At 39.7% G+C, this 14,940-nt stretch overlaps 1 protein-coding gene across 1 annotated transcript; it reads left to right on the top strand.

Annotated features, from left to right (window-relative positions):
- The first annotated feature begins 85 nt into the window (after positions 1 to 85).
- Positions 86 to 4,513, top strand: tmem167a (transmembrane protein 167A). Its single transcript, XM_080499555.1, has 4 exons — positions 86 to 133; positions 1,227 to 1,336; positions 2,999 to 3,033; positions 3,799 to 4,513. Exons 1-4 carry the CDS (start codon positions 131 to 133, stop codon positions 3,867 to 3,869), a joined length of 219 nt encoding a protein of 72 aa, XP_080355681.1. The 5' UTR covers positions 86 to 130; the 3' UTR covers positions 3,870 to 4,513.
- Positions 4,514 to 14,940: the final 10,427 nt, after the last annotated feature.

The raw sequence follows: 14,940 nt of genomic DNA, 5'->3' as shown, positions 1-14,940 counted from the left end.
AACTTTCACCTTCTGTGTCTTCAACCAATCAGCAAACGGCGTGCGTAGTGACGTCACGCACGACGTTCCAGGATACCTTACGTAAGTTCCGTAAAGCAGGAAGTGTGATGTGGCTTTGAATCTCAGCAAAATGGTAAGTTTGATGTAATAAAACAAAAGTTTCTGCTCTTTTACATCCACCCTGGAGCTCGGTCGTTTATTTGTACACTTTCGTTGAGATCTATGTTTTCAGTTTACGGTTGCAGCGTATGTTTGATGCTAAACGAGCAAGCTGCTATTGGTTAGCTAAGTTAGGCTAAAAAGTTTAGCACATCTCGGCATCATTCTTTGTTTTAATCATTTTGATTCATCCCACGAGATGTCCTTATATAAATTGGCATTATGCATATGCGCAGACTATTTGAGGACAAATTAACCGTATAGCGATGAATGATTCGGAAGCGTGAGAAGATCGTAATGTTTTGAGGCGAGTGCCACGTCGCTGCAGCAGCAGTGTGTCTGCTGAGGAGGAATTTTAATATTACATCGGGGTTCATCATATTTGTTCTGAAATAATATTTATAATGAGGACTTCAGAGAGGCTTCTTTCCGTCTCCAATCTCGAATAACAGTAAACAGTGGAAATGGATGATTTTATATGTCAGTAACTGTACATCTGTTGGCACATGACTTAAAAACGTATTTTTCTGGCTTCCAACTCAGGCTACTGCAATTGGCCATTGTGCTGTTCATTCTATGAAAATGGCCTATTAATGTAAATATTTCAAGCAAGACAGTTTATTTATGCTCAAGGTCTGTCTCTTAGTTTTGTTTACAAGATCCTCAGAGTCAAAATAAGTTTAATTTCCACAGTGTATTTATTTTAACAGCATTGACTTCATTCATTTCAGTTAACAAATGTCTGTCATTAAGTGACTCCGCTGTAGAATTCAAAGGCATCTTTATAACTAGTTATCTCTATCAGTTTGATATGTGAATCAAAAACAAATGTCAACAAAAGGCATTGCGTAAACATTTTGGTAGATTTAGACTCTCACACAAGTGACATAGTTAACTATATAATCACAAAAAAATGAATTGAATTTGCTGGTGGAACAGCATTCCTCACTACAGACATCCGTGTTACAGAAAACCAATAACTAAGGATAAGAAATACTTATGACGTGTTGGTGACGAACTGAAGTGATCCTCCTCCTCCTAAACATTTTTGATCTTTTGTTTTACAGTCAGCCATCTTTAACTTCCAGTCCCTCCTGACAGTGATCCTCCTCCTGATCTGCACATGTGCCTACATCAGAGCGATGGCGCCCAGCCTGCTGGACAAGAACAAGACCGGGTATGAGCCACCATTTCTGATGAAAAGCAAAAAATTAGCTGCAACTAAATTATACTTGCAGATAATTCTTCTTCCAAAATATGTTATTGAATGAAACACAAAAGCATCTCAAACTAAAGAGTTAACATTCAGATTCCTTGTAAATCCGAGTCAAAATCTGTCCTGTCCCAACTTTTATTTTTTTATCAGATTTACTGAAATCCTCTGGCATGCTAATGCAAAAATAGATTGCATGAATGCAATCCATTAATTAATTGGGTCCATCTACTAGAAACTGCTTTGTTTGTGTTTGCGGTTCCTTGTATTCACCATGAACTGATTGGATGGAGATCTGAGCCCACACAAGATGAGATGGGATTGCCTGGAGTTTAGTAGTAGCGCAAACATAGTGAATCGCTGACAGCAAATAAATCAGAATTTGTCAAAAGAGAAAAGAAAGAAAAAAACATGCAGATGATCAGTGTCACAATTGTTCGGAAATACCTCTTACCACAATAAAAGCAGCACCTCTGATAAAGTCTGACCCAGTTTGAATTTCATTTAAAAACACGGTGAAAACAATCACATTCATAAACAACACAAAAGAAGTATTAAATTTCATTGTGTGATTTACAATCATCTGTTATCATTGTCACCTCTGTGTTTTGAAATCTGCACCCACCTATATTCTCACAAACCTTTAGTAGATCAGGTCACCAAGTTGCCTTACAACCAAATACAGTCGGTGACAAATGTCCCTCTGCTTAATCATTTGCTGGAGGTGGAAATATAAAACTAATGGGTTTAATATAAATCGTCACTCTAGCATTTTATTAGCTTTCTGAAGTTCCTTCTTAAGTAACAGAAGGCCAAATTCTCATAATTACAGGGCTTGTTATATTGTGGGATCTATAAAATCTGTGATTCATTTCATATAAATGTAGCACATCCCAGAAACAGACGAACACACACACACACACACACTATTAAATCAGGGAGGGGTGTCCTCCTCTCTTCAGACAAGCACATGAGACCGAGAGCGGCAGATGGAGATGATTTAATAGTTTTCCCTCTTGACTTAGTTTGACGAAGGCATGAGCCATTATTTGTGTTGATTTAGTGCCACACATTATGCAAATAATTCTGCGGTAAATGACAACTCAATGGCAAATAACATGTACATAAAAAGGACCTATTTTAGAAAATGTAACTTTTACACAGCTGCTCCGAGAGGCCTGTTAAAGAAAAACAAATATATGCTGAAAGCTTCCGGTTCCACGGAATATTTTGGGGGGGAAAGAAATTGGCATCACCACGAGTGAATACACTCGCAGACTCACACACTCGTCAGAAAAGTGAAGGCCTGGTATGCCACATTTGCCTCAGCTGTCACTAGAGATAATAAGACTGCTGTCCCTCGCTCCTTCACTGTGCAGTCCTTACATGGAAGTGGGCATGTGATGGTTGCCTGGGCCTGACGGGGAGGGGGGGTCCTCCTCCTCCTCGTCCCCCTCCTCCTCCTCCTCGCAGTTTTCCTGTGACGCTGTGCTCGCAGTCAAGAGTAACAAATTAGAACCAGTTATTCCCCCCCCCCCCCCCGGTAAATTGTTTCTTTTAATGTATTAAATGATTGATTATACAAAAATAAATCTGCTTGTAACTTTAATTTCATTTTCTTTTTAGGATTCTAGGAATCTTCTGGAAGTGTGCCAGGATAGGTAAGTCTACCGTAGATCACGTGTATTTTTAATTTATAGTCTATATTTTATTGCAGGTGTTTACATGGTGTAAACCTGCCGCCAAACATTTAGTGCTACAACATCTCAACTCAACTTAATTTCTGTACTGCCTTAAAAACAAACATGGCTGAAACAAAGTACTATAAATCCACATTAAAAACACCGTGAAGCTAAATTGGAGAAAGTTTCAAATTGTCAAGATGACTTCCGAAAATCCATCCAGAACCGACTGTGTTGAAGTTTTGGTGACGTGTATGAGGTGGCGAGTCTTTTTCATGGAAAAGAAAGATTGTCGTCAATTAATTTGAATACACTATTTGGTCCATTTGGCAAATTTTGAGCCATTTCGTCAAAATGTATTGAAATGAATAAATTAATTGCATCACCTATTTTTAATGTCTCTGTGAAAGTGTCAAAACTCATTTTAGTTCAGCGGCCACATACACCCTCATGTGATCTCTGGTTAAAATAAAACGTTTAAAACAAACTCGTAACGACAGCTTTAAATGTTTTCCTTCATTGTCGTGTGAAGGAGTAGGGATGCGTTCCGTAAAGGAGCAAATTTTTTGCCTCGGTGTTTCTCTTGAGACTAATGTTGCTTAAAACGTGTTGCTTCTCAGGCTTACAACCTTCTCCAGGCTTTATTGTACGTTTTCCTTTCAATATATTCAAATTAAGGTTAGGCCGTGGCGTCTTATTGTCATTGCAGTATTGCTCAAATGTACGTTTTTCCTTTTTCTCCAGGTGAGCGGAAGAGTCCCTGGGTGGCTTGCTGCTGTGTCGTCATGGCGTTCAGTATACTCTTCCTTCAGTAGCAGTTAAAAAAAACAAAGAAGAAGACCACAAGTGGAAACCATGGACAAAATGAACAGGCAACGAGGCATGGACAGTACGATCCTATAAGCACAATGGGACCTCCCCTGGGCCGTCACGCTGATAATGTAGAAACGGAGAGCTGTCATCACGCGCCGCAGAGCCTCGGGGAGACAAAATGTGTGTGGGTGGAGGGGTGAGCTGATAGCCCCGAAGTGTGTGTGAGTCCCTGCACAGGCTCCCAGGCCCGTGTTTGTGTTTGCGAATGTGTCATGTGCGTGTCGGGGTCGGTGCTTTTCTCTTATCTACTATTTTGTGGGATCAAAATGATACGACGGATTGTCAAAGCATTTCAACCTGCGCCCCCAAGCTCCCTTTTTTATTGTTTATGAGTTTGTCACAATTGCATCAACCTAATTGAAGTTATACACGACAAGGATCAAATGTTCAAAATCGTAGAGGGATTTCCATGAAATACGTTTTCAACCTGTTTTGTTGTATCTGAAAATGGTGATCGTGTTCTGCAGCAAACAAAATGGTATTGTAGCTCGTCGGGTGTCCAGTTGTCTTACATGTTTGTTTTGAAGAGCTACCAATGTTTTTTGAAGTCACTCAGTTTGCCGCTATTTATTAAAAAAAAAGGACATTTTGAACATTTTTCAGCTTGGTTTTTGTATCTCAATCCAACCTCAAATAGGAAATGTTCTTTCATACCTGCTGACTTAATGCAGTTTAAAAGTGTCAGGAGTTGTTTTTTTAACTGCAAAGTACGTAGAAATTAAAAGGATCTACGTGCAAAATTGCAGCGGATGCCCATTTGGCAAGTGCTGGGTAGTTTTCAGGTTTAAAGTGTCCCTGAAATAATTCTATTAAAATACACCAGTATTTAGCATTATTTTCCCCCTTTCGAATGATATATGACACACCAATGACAATCACACCACTATCTTGCTCTTGAGCGCCGAACGTCTAAATATGCCTTTAAATCTCCCGCCCTGTGAATCTGACCTAGTTTTCCCAACTTGCCGTAGTTTTGCGCTGTGACGTATGAGGGGTTATTTACTTCCGCCCACAACAGCTGATCGTAGCGTCTTGTTTACATGTGCTCTGCATTATCGCGTTATTTAGCAGTTTTTTAGAGCCATGCCTAAGCGTTGTGTTGCGGCTGGGTGTTCCCAAATGCCCAGTCCGTCTGTAAGTGTCCATAAATTCCCAAAAGATCAAACTTTGAGGAGATTATGGACAAAACAAGTGCAGCGCACTCGCTCCAACTGGACACCAACAGAGGCCTCCTATCTCTGCAGTCAACATTTCACGGATGACTGTTACGAAACAGCACCCGCAATCCGAGAGTCACTTGGTTTTGCTGTGAAGAGGAAACGTATCCTGAAACCTGGTTCTGTCCCCACCATTTTTAAACGGCTTTTTAACGGATTTTTAAACCCAACCTTCAGTAAGTCTTTTTAAAACCTGCTAAAACTTAAGACAAATAGACCAATAAACTTTGCAAAACACCCACTCTGACACAGGGGTAAATACCCGGTCACACACAATATGTGCACACGGGTAAATACCCGGTCACGCACAATATGTGCACACGGGTAAATACCCGGTCACGCACAATATGTGCACACGGGTAAATACCCGGTCACGCACAATATGTGCACACGGGTAAATACCCGGTCACGCACAATATGTACTCACGGCTCAAACATGTATGGTTGAACGCCTTGATTTTCTTCTAATTCTTCCTCCGATGATTCCTCTCCTTCATCTTCGTCCAAAACCAACGATACGTCACTTAAATCTTCGCTAACATCGCTCCTAGGTGCTTCTGTATCGCCAAACCCCTCCATTCTTCAATCAGCTGATGTTGTTTTGGCTGGGACATATAACCCCTCGTACGTCATATCCGGTCTAGCTCAGGCGGCTCACATTTATGGCCCGCAAATATACCGTCGTCTGCTGCATCATGTAAAGTCAATTAAAAGGGTCGGAATTCGGACTTTTATCTGGGAATGTTATATACCTTTCGAAAGCATATTTATTCTTCTTTCTAAAGATGAAATATGATAAACATTTCAGGGACACTTTAAGTGCTGCCCTCAGAGATGGTCTTGGAGCGGGACGGGCGGTGAAGAGTTTGTGATAACCTCCTTTGTAACCTTGCACTCGGCACTCATCGTCGCCAGGTTCCCAGCTACAGGCTGCCACTGAGTCGCATGCAATCCGGCAGGAGGACTCTATTCAATACAGATGAGGCGACACACACCCACCAACCCCAGCTGAACTTTGCTTTTACTATGTTGGACATATTTTGCTTTTCCAGCCACCTTCATTATCCATCTTTAGTCCACATGGGGGCCCTGCAGCCGTATGGTGTTGGTCCATTCCATTTGATTCTTTGTGGAATACATTCTTGAAATATTGATTTTTAGGCTCGTCCAGAAGAGTCTCATCCACTCACACTATTCTCTGAAAAGTGGTGGGTGGAGAATAATTTCTGAAAAATCATGATAATGAAATCTTTTAATACTGTTTTATCCTGTTCAGGTAGCTGGGTCCTGGAGCCAATCCCATTCATCTGCACATCACAAGCTAACAATATATTTTATTGTTAAAGTCTGTTTTAAATCCACCATTCAACCAAAGATTTAACACAAATGTACATAATATCAAGTTATCTCGAGTATAAACTTTCATGCAGCCACAATGATGCTTGATTTGAACTCAAGTAGGTTTTCTTTGTCTCCATACCTGAATGCTGTCTTAATGTTGGTTAAATGACTTATTACAAGATGGCTTCCAAGGAAAAGCTGTGAAATGGTAAATAAAACCAAAGGAAAGAAGCTTACTTCCTCAAAATGTACAAATTATTTTATTTGAGATGAATATGAGCATTAAAAGCAGAGTGACATACTGCGAATGTGTTCTCATACAGTTTTGGGAATTCAGTGAATGTGTAAGTCTTGTACACTGTCAAATCCTTCCCAGCCTCAGAATGGAACCAGTTCATCATATTGAAACACGCCCCGTCTAATAACTTTGAGACACTTGTATCTTGAGTTTGTCGTGGAATGAAAATCAAAGGGAGAATTAAGTTTCAAACACAGGGCGTGAATGCGGACAGCAATAATCCCACGCATGTTGTTCCTCCTTGTGTGGCACAGAGACGGAGATTAAACAAGTATACTTGTTGACACGCTCACCTTTGATACTCTGGTCACTGGTGAGTGTCCAGATCCCAACACCCCCACACACAGACTGTCACAGAGAGCACATCCCAATAATGGTGTGCATCCGCTTTGGTGCTGCCTGGTTCCGATAAAGCATCAAGCGCAGTCTGCCGGTAAACTTGTGATTAGCAGGCAGTGACACAGATACAAGAGAGACAGGAGCAGGAAGCTCTCAGCATCTGCGTCTATCTTAGGGAGTAGAGATACTGCCGGGTCGGAGGGACGGACTGAGTCAGTGTCCGAGATGATAAGAGAAAATGTTATGCATAAATTGGTTCATGTACCAGTTTTAGATTTGTTGGCCTATTGAAGGTAATTTAGGACCAGTAGTCAAAAATAGCATCAATGACTGTCTGGCAGGAATTAAATGACTGTATTTCCATCTTATGGACTGCTTTATCTCGTCAATTCATTCATGCATTCATTCATTTATTCATTATTGCAGAGCTGATCTCAGGTGACTATGAGTGAAAGCAACCTGAACACACCACAGGACAAACACCGAGGCAGTCACACCCTCACATTCACTCTACTAAATGTGTGGGTTGTATTTTTTGGTTGTTTTTTTTAACTCTGGGAGAAAATTTAAGTATCCAAAGAAAATCCATACATGCACAGGAAACATCCAACAGGTGATAATCTAACTGTGAGAAGATGGTGCGAACCGCTACACCGCTGCAGCTCTGTAAGCAACTACAGAAATCAGAATCTTTTACATTTACAGGTTTGATTTGACTTATCTGTATATAAGGATATTTTTTTTCCTCCAAAGTAGAAACATGATGATTCAAGTAAATTATTAAAACTGTATCACTATGATTTTATTCATAATAACTCACAGATAAAGAATTTATGAGCTGTCCATAATTAACCACAACGTTCCTGTAGAAGAATATTCAAAGTATACTACTCTAATTTCCTTGTCTCACTCCTTCTTTGAACATATCAGTGAGTTCCTTGTGGTCGTTCTGACTTCAAAGGCAATCAGGCTGTTAAAGTCTCCAGCATCTCCTGTTGTGCGAACCGGGGGAGTCCAAACAGACCCTGACCCTTAAAGCATTTCCAGTAGAGCCTGTTTGAATCACTTCACTAACTCTGCCGTTGAAGGGAATTAAAGATGAATGGAGGGAAAGAAAAGTGCAAAGGGGATGCCTGAAGAGTGAGAACGTGAGCGGAGTAATGACAAGGAGACAGAGGAGGGAAGAATACATGAGCCCAGCAGATCTGAGCTTATTACACTATCGGCGCATGTGAGCAACCAAACCCCCAAATGACCCCATACTGTCTTCCCCCTTTATTATTTCATTCATGGTTTAAAAGCATGGAGCCTCTGTTTTCCGACTGCTTTTTAAGAGGGCAAACTTTTCTTGTATGAGCATTTGGTTTCAGATCTGATATGCTAAATTAAAAAAAAAAAAAAAAAAAAAAAACTGACATCAAATCCAAACTATAAAGCCTTTGTTCTGTCCTCACTTCCTCATTAGAAACATGCAAACTAAATTTTTTTTGCCATTTTGGGAACAAATGATTAAAGGGGGAAGGGGGAGGGGGGTGCCAGCTGAAAGAGCTAATATCTTTAATGTAGGGCAAGTGCGGGTCAGTGGCTGGTCCGGTGACAGTGTGTGGGAATCGGTGCCATAACAGACAGGATATGGCCTAAGCAGGTATGGACCTGGTGTATTTTTTTTTTTAATGTTGGAACATATTCAGATGTAGGCCTTCTAGGTCACCCTAACTCATTCCACATGTAATCTTTTACCAGAAGTTTTATGGTAACAAGAGAATTTTTTAAAACTTACTCCTGTCAGCTCCCTGTGGCCACAGTAACTGGGGCACTGCAGGCCTCCTTTGAAGGTGGCATTCACTGTTTCTTCTGAGTACATCTCAGTCCAGCTCATTACCCTGAGGCAGGAGGAGTTTCTGAGAAAGTAAAGAAGCTGAGAAAGTAAAGAAGCTCCACAAAGCTCTGGGTGCTTCCTGTTGCTCCATCATATCTCATTGGATGCCATTTTAGACTCAAAATCACAAAGGAATGTATCAATATTCTTTAAGGAGACACTGTTTGGCAGCTGTGGTAGGCAGTTGCAGAGTGAGAATATAACGCCGCCACTGGAGGATAGATGCTTTTAGTGTACGTGTTGATGTTTTCAAGAGTCTATCTCCTTTCAGGGAGGATGAAGTCTTTTAAAATAAGACTGACCCTGTCTGTGCCGGGGGATTGTAGAGTGTTTATGATGTGCTCTGCCAACCTCACCACCCTCTGTATGTCATTCCAGTTACCTCTTTAGTTGCTTAAATAGCAACTAATTTGGGTTATTATGAGTTTCCAGAAAACGTGGTTGCTTGACACCCAAGATATTTCTGTCCAAACAGAGCTAAGCTGCGAAATCTTGGAAAAACAAATTACCCTACCACATCTTGAGGTTTGTTGTGGATACACATGGAGAGTATGAACATTATGTGTTGTCAAATTATGAGCTACATAGTCTCAAACTGTTAGTAAATTCTCTGTAAAGACTTTATTTTTTTTACATGCTCCAGTTAAAAAAGACTGTAGATAATAGGTGAACGCTCATCAAGGGTCTACTGGTGTCTGAGATGTGTTTGTACAACAGTCTTAACATGTCTAAATTATTCCTGTTCTTGTAGATTCTGGGCTCAAGAGCTTTGTGGAGTTTGAATGTTCTCATGGTTCATGTGCACACTTTTTCCAGTGCGTGCATGAGGTTATATCCTGCCTTTCACTACTCGGTTCCAACCTGGTGATTTGGTTGTGAATTAGATAACATACAAGTAAATATATACAGACACAAAACAGACGAGCAAGATATAATGCCAATACATGCAAGTTTTACATGAAAACATAAATGTTGCTTCCATTATAAAGTGTATTTTACTTGTGGGGTTAAATTCTACTGTCATTTACAGGAAGGGTTTCCTTCTTGGCAGCTGTGGTGGTCACATAAGCACACACACACACACACACACACACACACACACACACACACACACACACACACACACACACACACACACACACACACACACACACACACACACACACACACACACACACACAAACACACACTGGACTCCAACTGAATGTATTTAAACTGTAATCTTTTGCCCAGCAATCCTTGGCCACACCCACATGGACGGTCATACAAATCCAGAGCAGTGTGATCAGTCAGGTGGGTCGGGTTAGTTTCCTCTGAGATTGGAAAAGAAAAGACTCAGTCAGAATATATGAGTCAAGCGTTTGGTGGACCAAACACCGAAGGGCTCATAAATGCTACATTGTTCTGCCAGCTTTCTCTCTCATTTCATAGAGAATGTCTTATTTTTGTGTCATTTTGATTCCATTTTGTCAGTCGTCTTGCTGGAGTCTTTCTAAAAAAGTCTTGAATCCATTCTGTACATGTTATAATATATTTATATACTTAAAGGCGTGTTAACAGCCTCAGGAAGAATATTTTAATTTGCAACATGTTTACAGTATGAGGCTAGTTGGCATTATACCTAATAAATTTTGATGTAGCTCCTCAATGATAACTGAATGGATTCAGTCACATATATGGATGTACAGTGCAGCGAGGAAGGATCAATTAGGTTTATCCTTATTCCACAACAAGCTTCTTTGTAAACATCTATCATTCATCATGGCTCTCCCACATGGCCATAACTCACTTTTCTGGTCCATAAGCACCCAACAGGATAATTTACCTCTATATTCTACTGGTGTGACTTCACACGTTTCATCTATTTAATTGGTTTTCTTATAAACATAACATACAGTAATATTTTTGGGTGAAACACTATTGTGGGAGTAATGCGTGGTGTGGACCACCAGGCGCACCCTGGCACCGTCACACTTATGACAGCAGAGCTACTCACACTGCTTTGGTGGATCACATCTGGCCAAACGACACTCGCCAACTGGCTTGAAATCATTCATTTGAGAAGTGCGTCGCATGCCCATCTCAGACTCACACTCGTGGGTGTAACCTCATACTGAAAAATAACGACGACAATAATATCCAGCTGTATCAGAGAGATCGCATCCAATGCAGCCTGCAGGGATTCAAAACATGAGCATGTCTTTAAAGAAGATGAGGACTAACAGAGAAGATGTGTTTTTAATTAGCAAACAAGTGCACCGTTTGTTTTATGCATTGGCCTGCCACATTTTGGCACACTAGTTACAATTACAGTAGGTTGACTTTGGCGTAACAATGGAAGCAGTGGTGATCCAACCAAACACGGATGCTCGCTGGAGCTACAAGCATCATTTTGGCACTCAGATGGCCACATGATTTGGTGTTGTGCAATGAAAATAACACGTTTTGCTGTTGAGAAACAACAGTCCTGCTGTGTGGAGGTCCTGCTCTTTCTCTTGAGGAACGAGGAAAGCAGACTTTAGGCATTCCCATTTCTTTTCCATGAGATGATATACAATCATATATCTGCATATTTTTTATTAACCAGCGTGGGGCAACTTGGTGAAAACACATCACTTTAATTCCATGATCCACCTAGTTGAAATGACCTTTGTCTACTTCCCGCTCATTTTAAAATCAAGAGCAAAGACAAGGAAGCTGAATCCATCTTTCTCGCACCTCACTTGTCCAAATTTAGCAGAATTTCACCTGGACACTTCGTGGCAGGCCTGTCTTCATATTCATTCAAAAATAAGCTGAAAATATTGGAGCTTTTTGAATGCTTAACTTGTACTGTACCAATTACTACATCGGCATCTCAAGACATTTAAATAGCAAATGTAGGAAAATATAACCACGCCACATGAGCAGGCAACAGTGGGAAGATAAAACTATCCAAGAGAACCAGAGTCAGAGATTGTGGCCATCTGCTTTGACCAGTTGAAGTTAGGAATTGTAATGCGAGAACTAACTTATTTTATTTCAAACATATAAAAACAAAAATAACAAATACAATGAAAATGGAAATGGAAACTTGTTCATAAAGGAGTAGAAAGAAGCATAAGTTTATTAAATCCAATGCCCTCTCCAGTCACTCTGTTTAGATCAACCAATCACATACTCATAAACTTTGATAAGCCCAAATAACCACAAAACCAAACAAAAAAAAGCAACAAGCAAGTATATAAATGGGTAAATAAAGAGAGTGCAAAAAAAATAATCCAAAAACCCAGCTCGTGTATATTCTACCTTTTCTCTTCCCTGAGTACTACAGTCAAAAAAACAAAACAAACACTGGCTGACTGGACCAGAAGGTGTGCATCAGAGGCTTTTTGCTTGACAGCCAGGAACCTGCGCGATGACACAGATAGAGACGAGAGAGAAAAGAGAGTGCACAGACTGAAAGTTTGCACGACTCTGTAAAGTCTTTTAACACAAACAAAATGGCTTGGCTCATTGTGATAACTTAATTAAAATATCCAACAGCAAAAACTTAGATATCAAAGTCTTGACAATTAAAATTCTTCTTCAGGGCGAATATGTATATATAAAAAAAAAAAATTCTTTTAAGGGTGGACAGTGTTTTGAATCCATTTTCAACAGCATACAAAAAGTATTTAAGGGTGTGGTGAGCCAGGGCTAACAAAAGAGCAATTATTAGGAATGTTTTGGGGATAGAAACCTCGATGTGGAGATGGTATTAACTTTCAAAAAGTCAGGGGGAAAGACAAAAGGAGATGAATCAGCTGTGGAGCTTGGATGGGAGGCGTTCCCTCACCAACTGAGACCATTAATATCTGTATCTGTCATCCACTGAAGATATTTGGGAAAAGCAGGCTCACAAGAGTACAATTCCTCGGTCCATCATACCAACAGACGATGTAGAGAGAAAAAGAACAATAAATAAAACCTTACAGTTCATTGATGGACATGGTCACCCCGTGTACTTACTGCGAAGTTGACAGTACAAACTACTGCATCACCATCATTATTCTTAACAGGAAAATCAAACACCTCCAGATCTATTCCTGTCAAAATAGGATCTGCACATGTCAATGGAATAACAGAATATGACACTTAATAAACTTTAGAGCAAGCCTGGAAAATTGCTGACAGCATATTGATATTAGTATTAGAAGCGGTGTAATAATGAATGTTTCTTATTCCTAATGAGGACAGAAGAACACTGTATGTTTAAGAAGACTCTCACTCTACACAATCCGAATGCTTTATTCATCTATTAAAAAGAGTATTACTCTCACTCCATATCTGTTTTACGTCCGTGTACACAAACATGTATAGGAGGAAATAAATTGCATTACTTAAATTTTAAAATTAGGGTTGTTTTTTCCCCCCACATCATACAAGAATGATCATTAAAAAAAAATTGCTTGTTTTTAATTGTTTAATCGTCTTAAACAGTATTTCTCTAGCGCACCTCACTCGCCGAACATGCTCATCAAATCAGTCCCATCACAGATGACCTTTAGTGCAGCTCTGAACACTGAATAAACGCGAATGAAAAGGAAATGGATCGATTACACAGAGCTTGGAGATGAAGGGATTTACAATCACAAATATTGAATCTTGTATTCACTTTCATCTTTAGAGGTTGTGAAATTCTCATGACACTCGTGATTCTGGTTACATGTTTCTCTGGAAACTGAATCACGTTCAAGGAAACGTGTTGACATCCTTTCTCCGGGGAGTGACACTTTAGATCTAAATATGATTGGTCTAATCAGGTAGGATAACTAAAATCAGGGTTTCTCATGCAACCGAGATATCGGCAGGAAAACAAAAAAAAAGAAAAGCAAGCACAGTCATCAACAATTAGAAAACAATAAGACTCCATACAGCTTCACTATCACAGTTGTAGATTCAAAGTTTAAGGCTGGATATCTGGGTGACACATTTAGGTTTTGTGAATTATTGTCATTATCATGTAGAAAACCATTTTCTCAAGGTGACCAATGAGCCCGCAGGAGAATAAAACTGGTGGAAAATCTAATGCTGTGACTCAGAGTAAAACATGATGAGAAAAATGATTCACAGAAACTGCCAAGAAAATAAATTATGGTTGAATGTGGAATTATGTTTGTCTGCTGATGACATGTTCTGATAAGCAGGTGTTTATTTATTTTTTCTGTGCATATTGTATTTAAAAGCGATAATGGAGACTAAAATTATCCTAAGATTCAAGCTGTCATTAACATCATGTACAGGTCTCAAGATATTCTGGGAAATTTGGCGTTATATTACTCTGAGAATCCAGATAAGACATGACAGACTTGATTGTGTTTTGCTCATTGTAGTTCAGGAGCCACATCCAGCCAAATTTTATTTTAAGCGTTGTGATGCTGTAAGAGGATGACGTAACCATTAAAATAACACTTCTTATCATTGTTTCAGTGCATTGAGACATGAAAAAGTGTACACTTACTACTGGTCCCTGTTTTGAGTCCTTGTGAAGGGGAGTATGTTGAAGGACATCAGGTTTTCCCCCCCCAAACTGTTTGAATATTAATTTGTTTTTATTCATGTTTAAGTTTAAATGATGAGCCTTCTCCTACTCCTCATTTTTATTATTATTATTATTGTAAATATTTTAGTGTTTGTAACTAGTATGTGATCTAATGACAAAAAAGGAGAATCAGCACCAAACAAGAAGCCATGGGGGTTTTTAAGATTCACAGTGTGTTGTCAAATGAGGGTCATTTTGTTTGTCTATGAAGTAAGCAGCTCATATGAGCGACTTTCATGAAGCTAAAATAGAAAATAGAAAAAAAATGTTTTTACCCAGATAAGAAAAGTTTTCACATGTGGGAACTGAGCGTGCTACAAAGGCTCCTCTGTCCCCTCAGACATGACTCAGGCTGGGAGAGGGAGAGGATGTCTCG

Source organism: Blennius ocellaris (genome assembly GCF_963422515.1).
Source record: "Blennius ocellaris genome assembly, chromosome: 7".
Taxonomy (NCBI): Eukaryota; Metazoa; Chordata; class Actinopteri; order Blenniiformes; family Blenniidae; genus Blennius; species Blennius ocellaris.
This window is presented reverse-complemented; position numbering and strand designations above follow the sequence as displayed.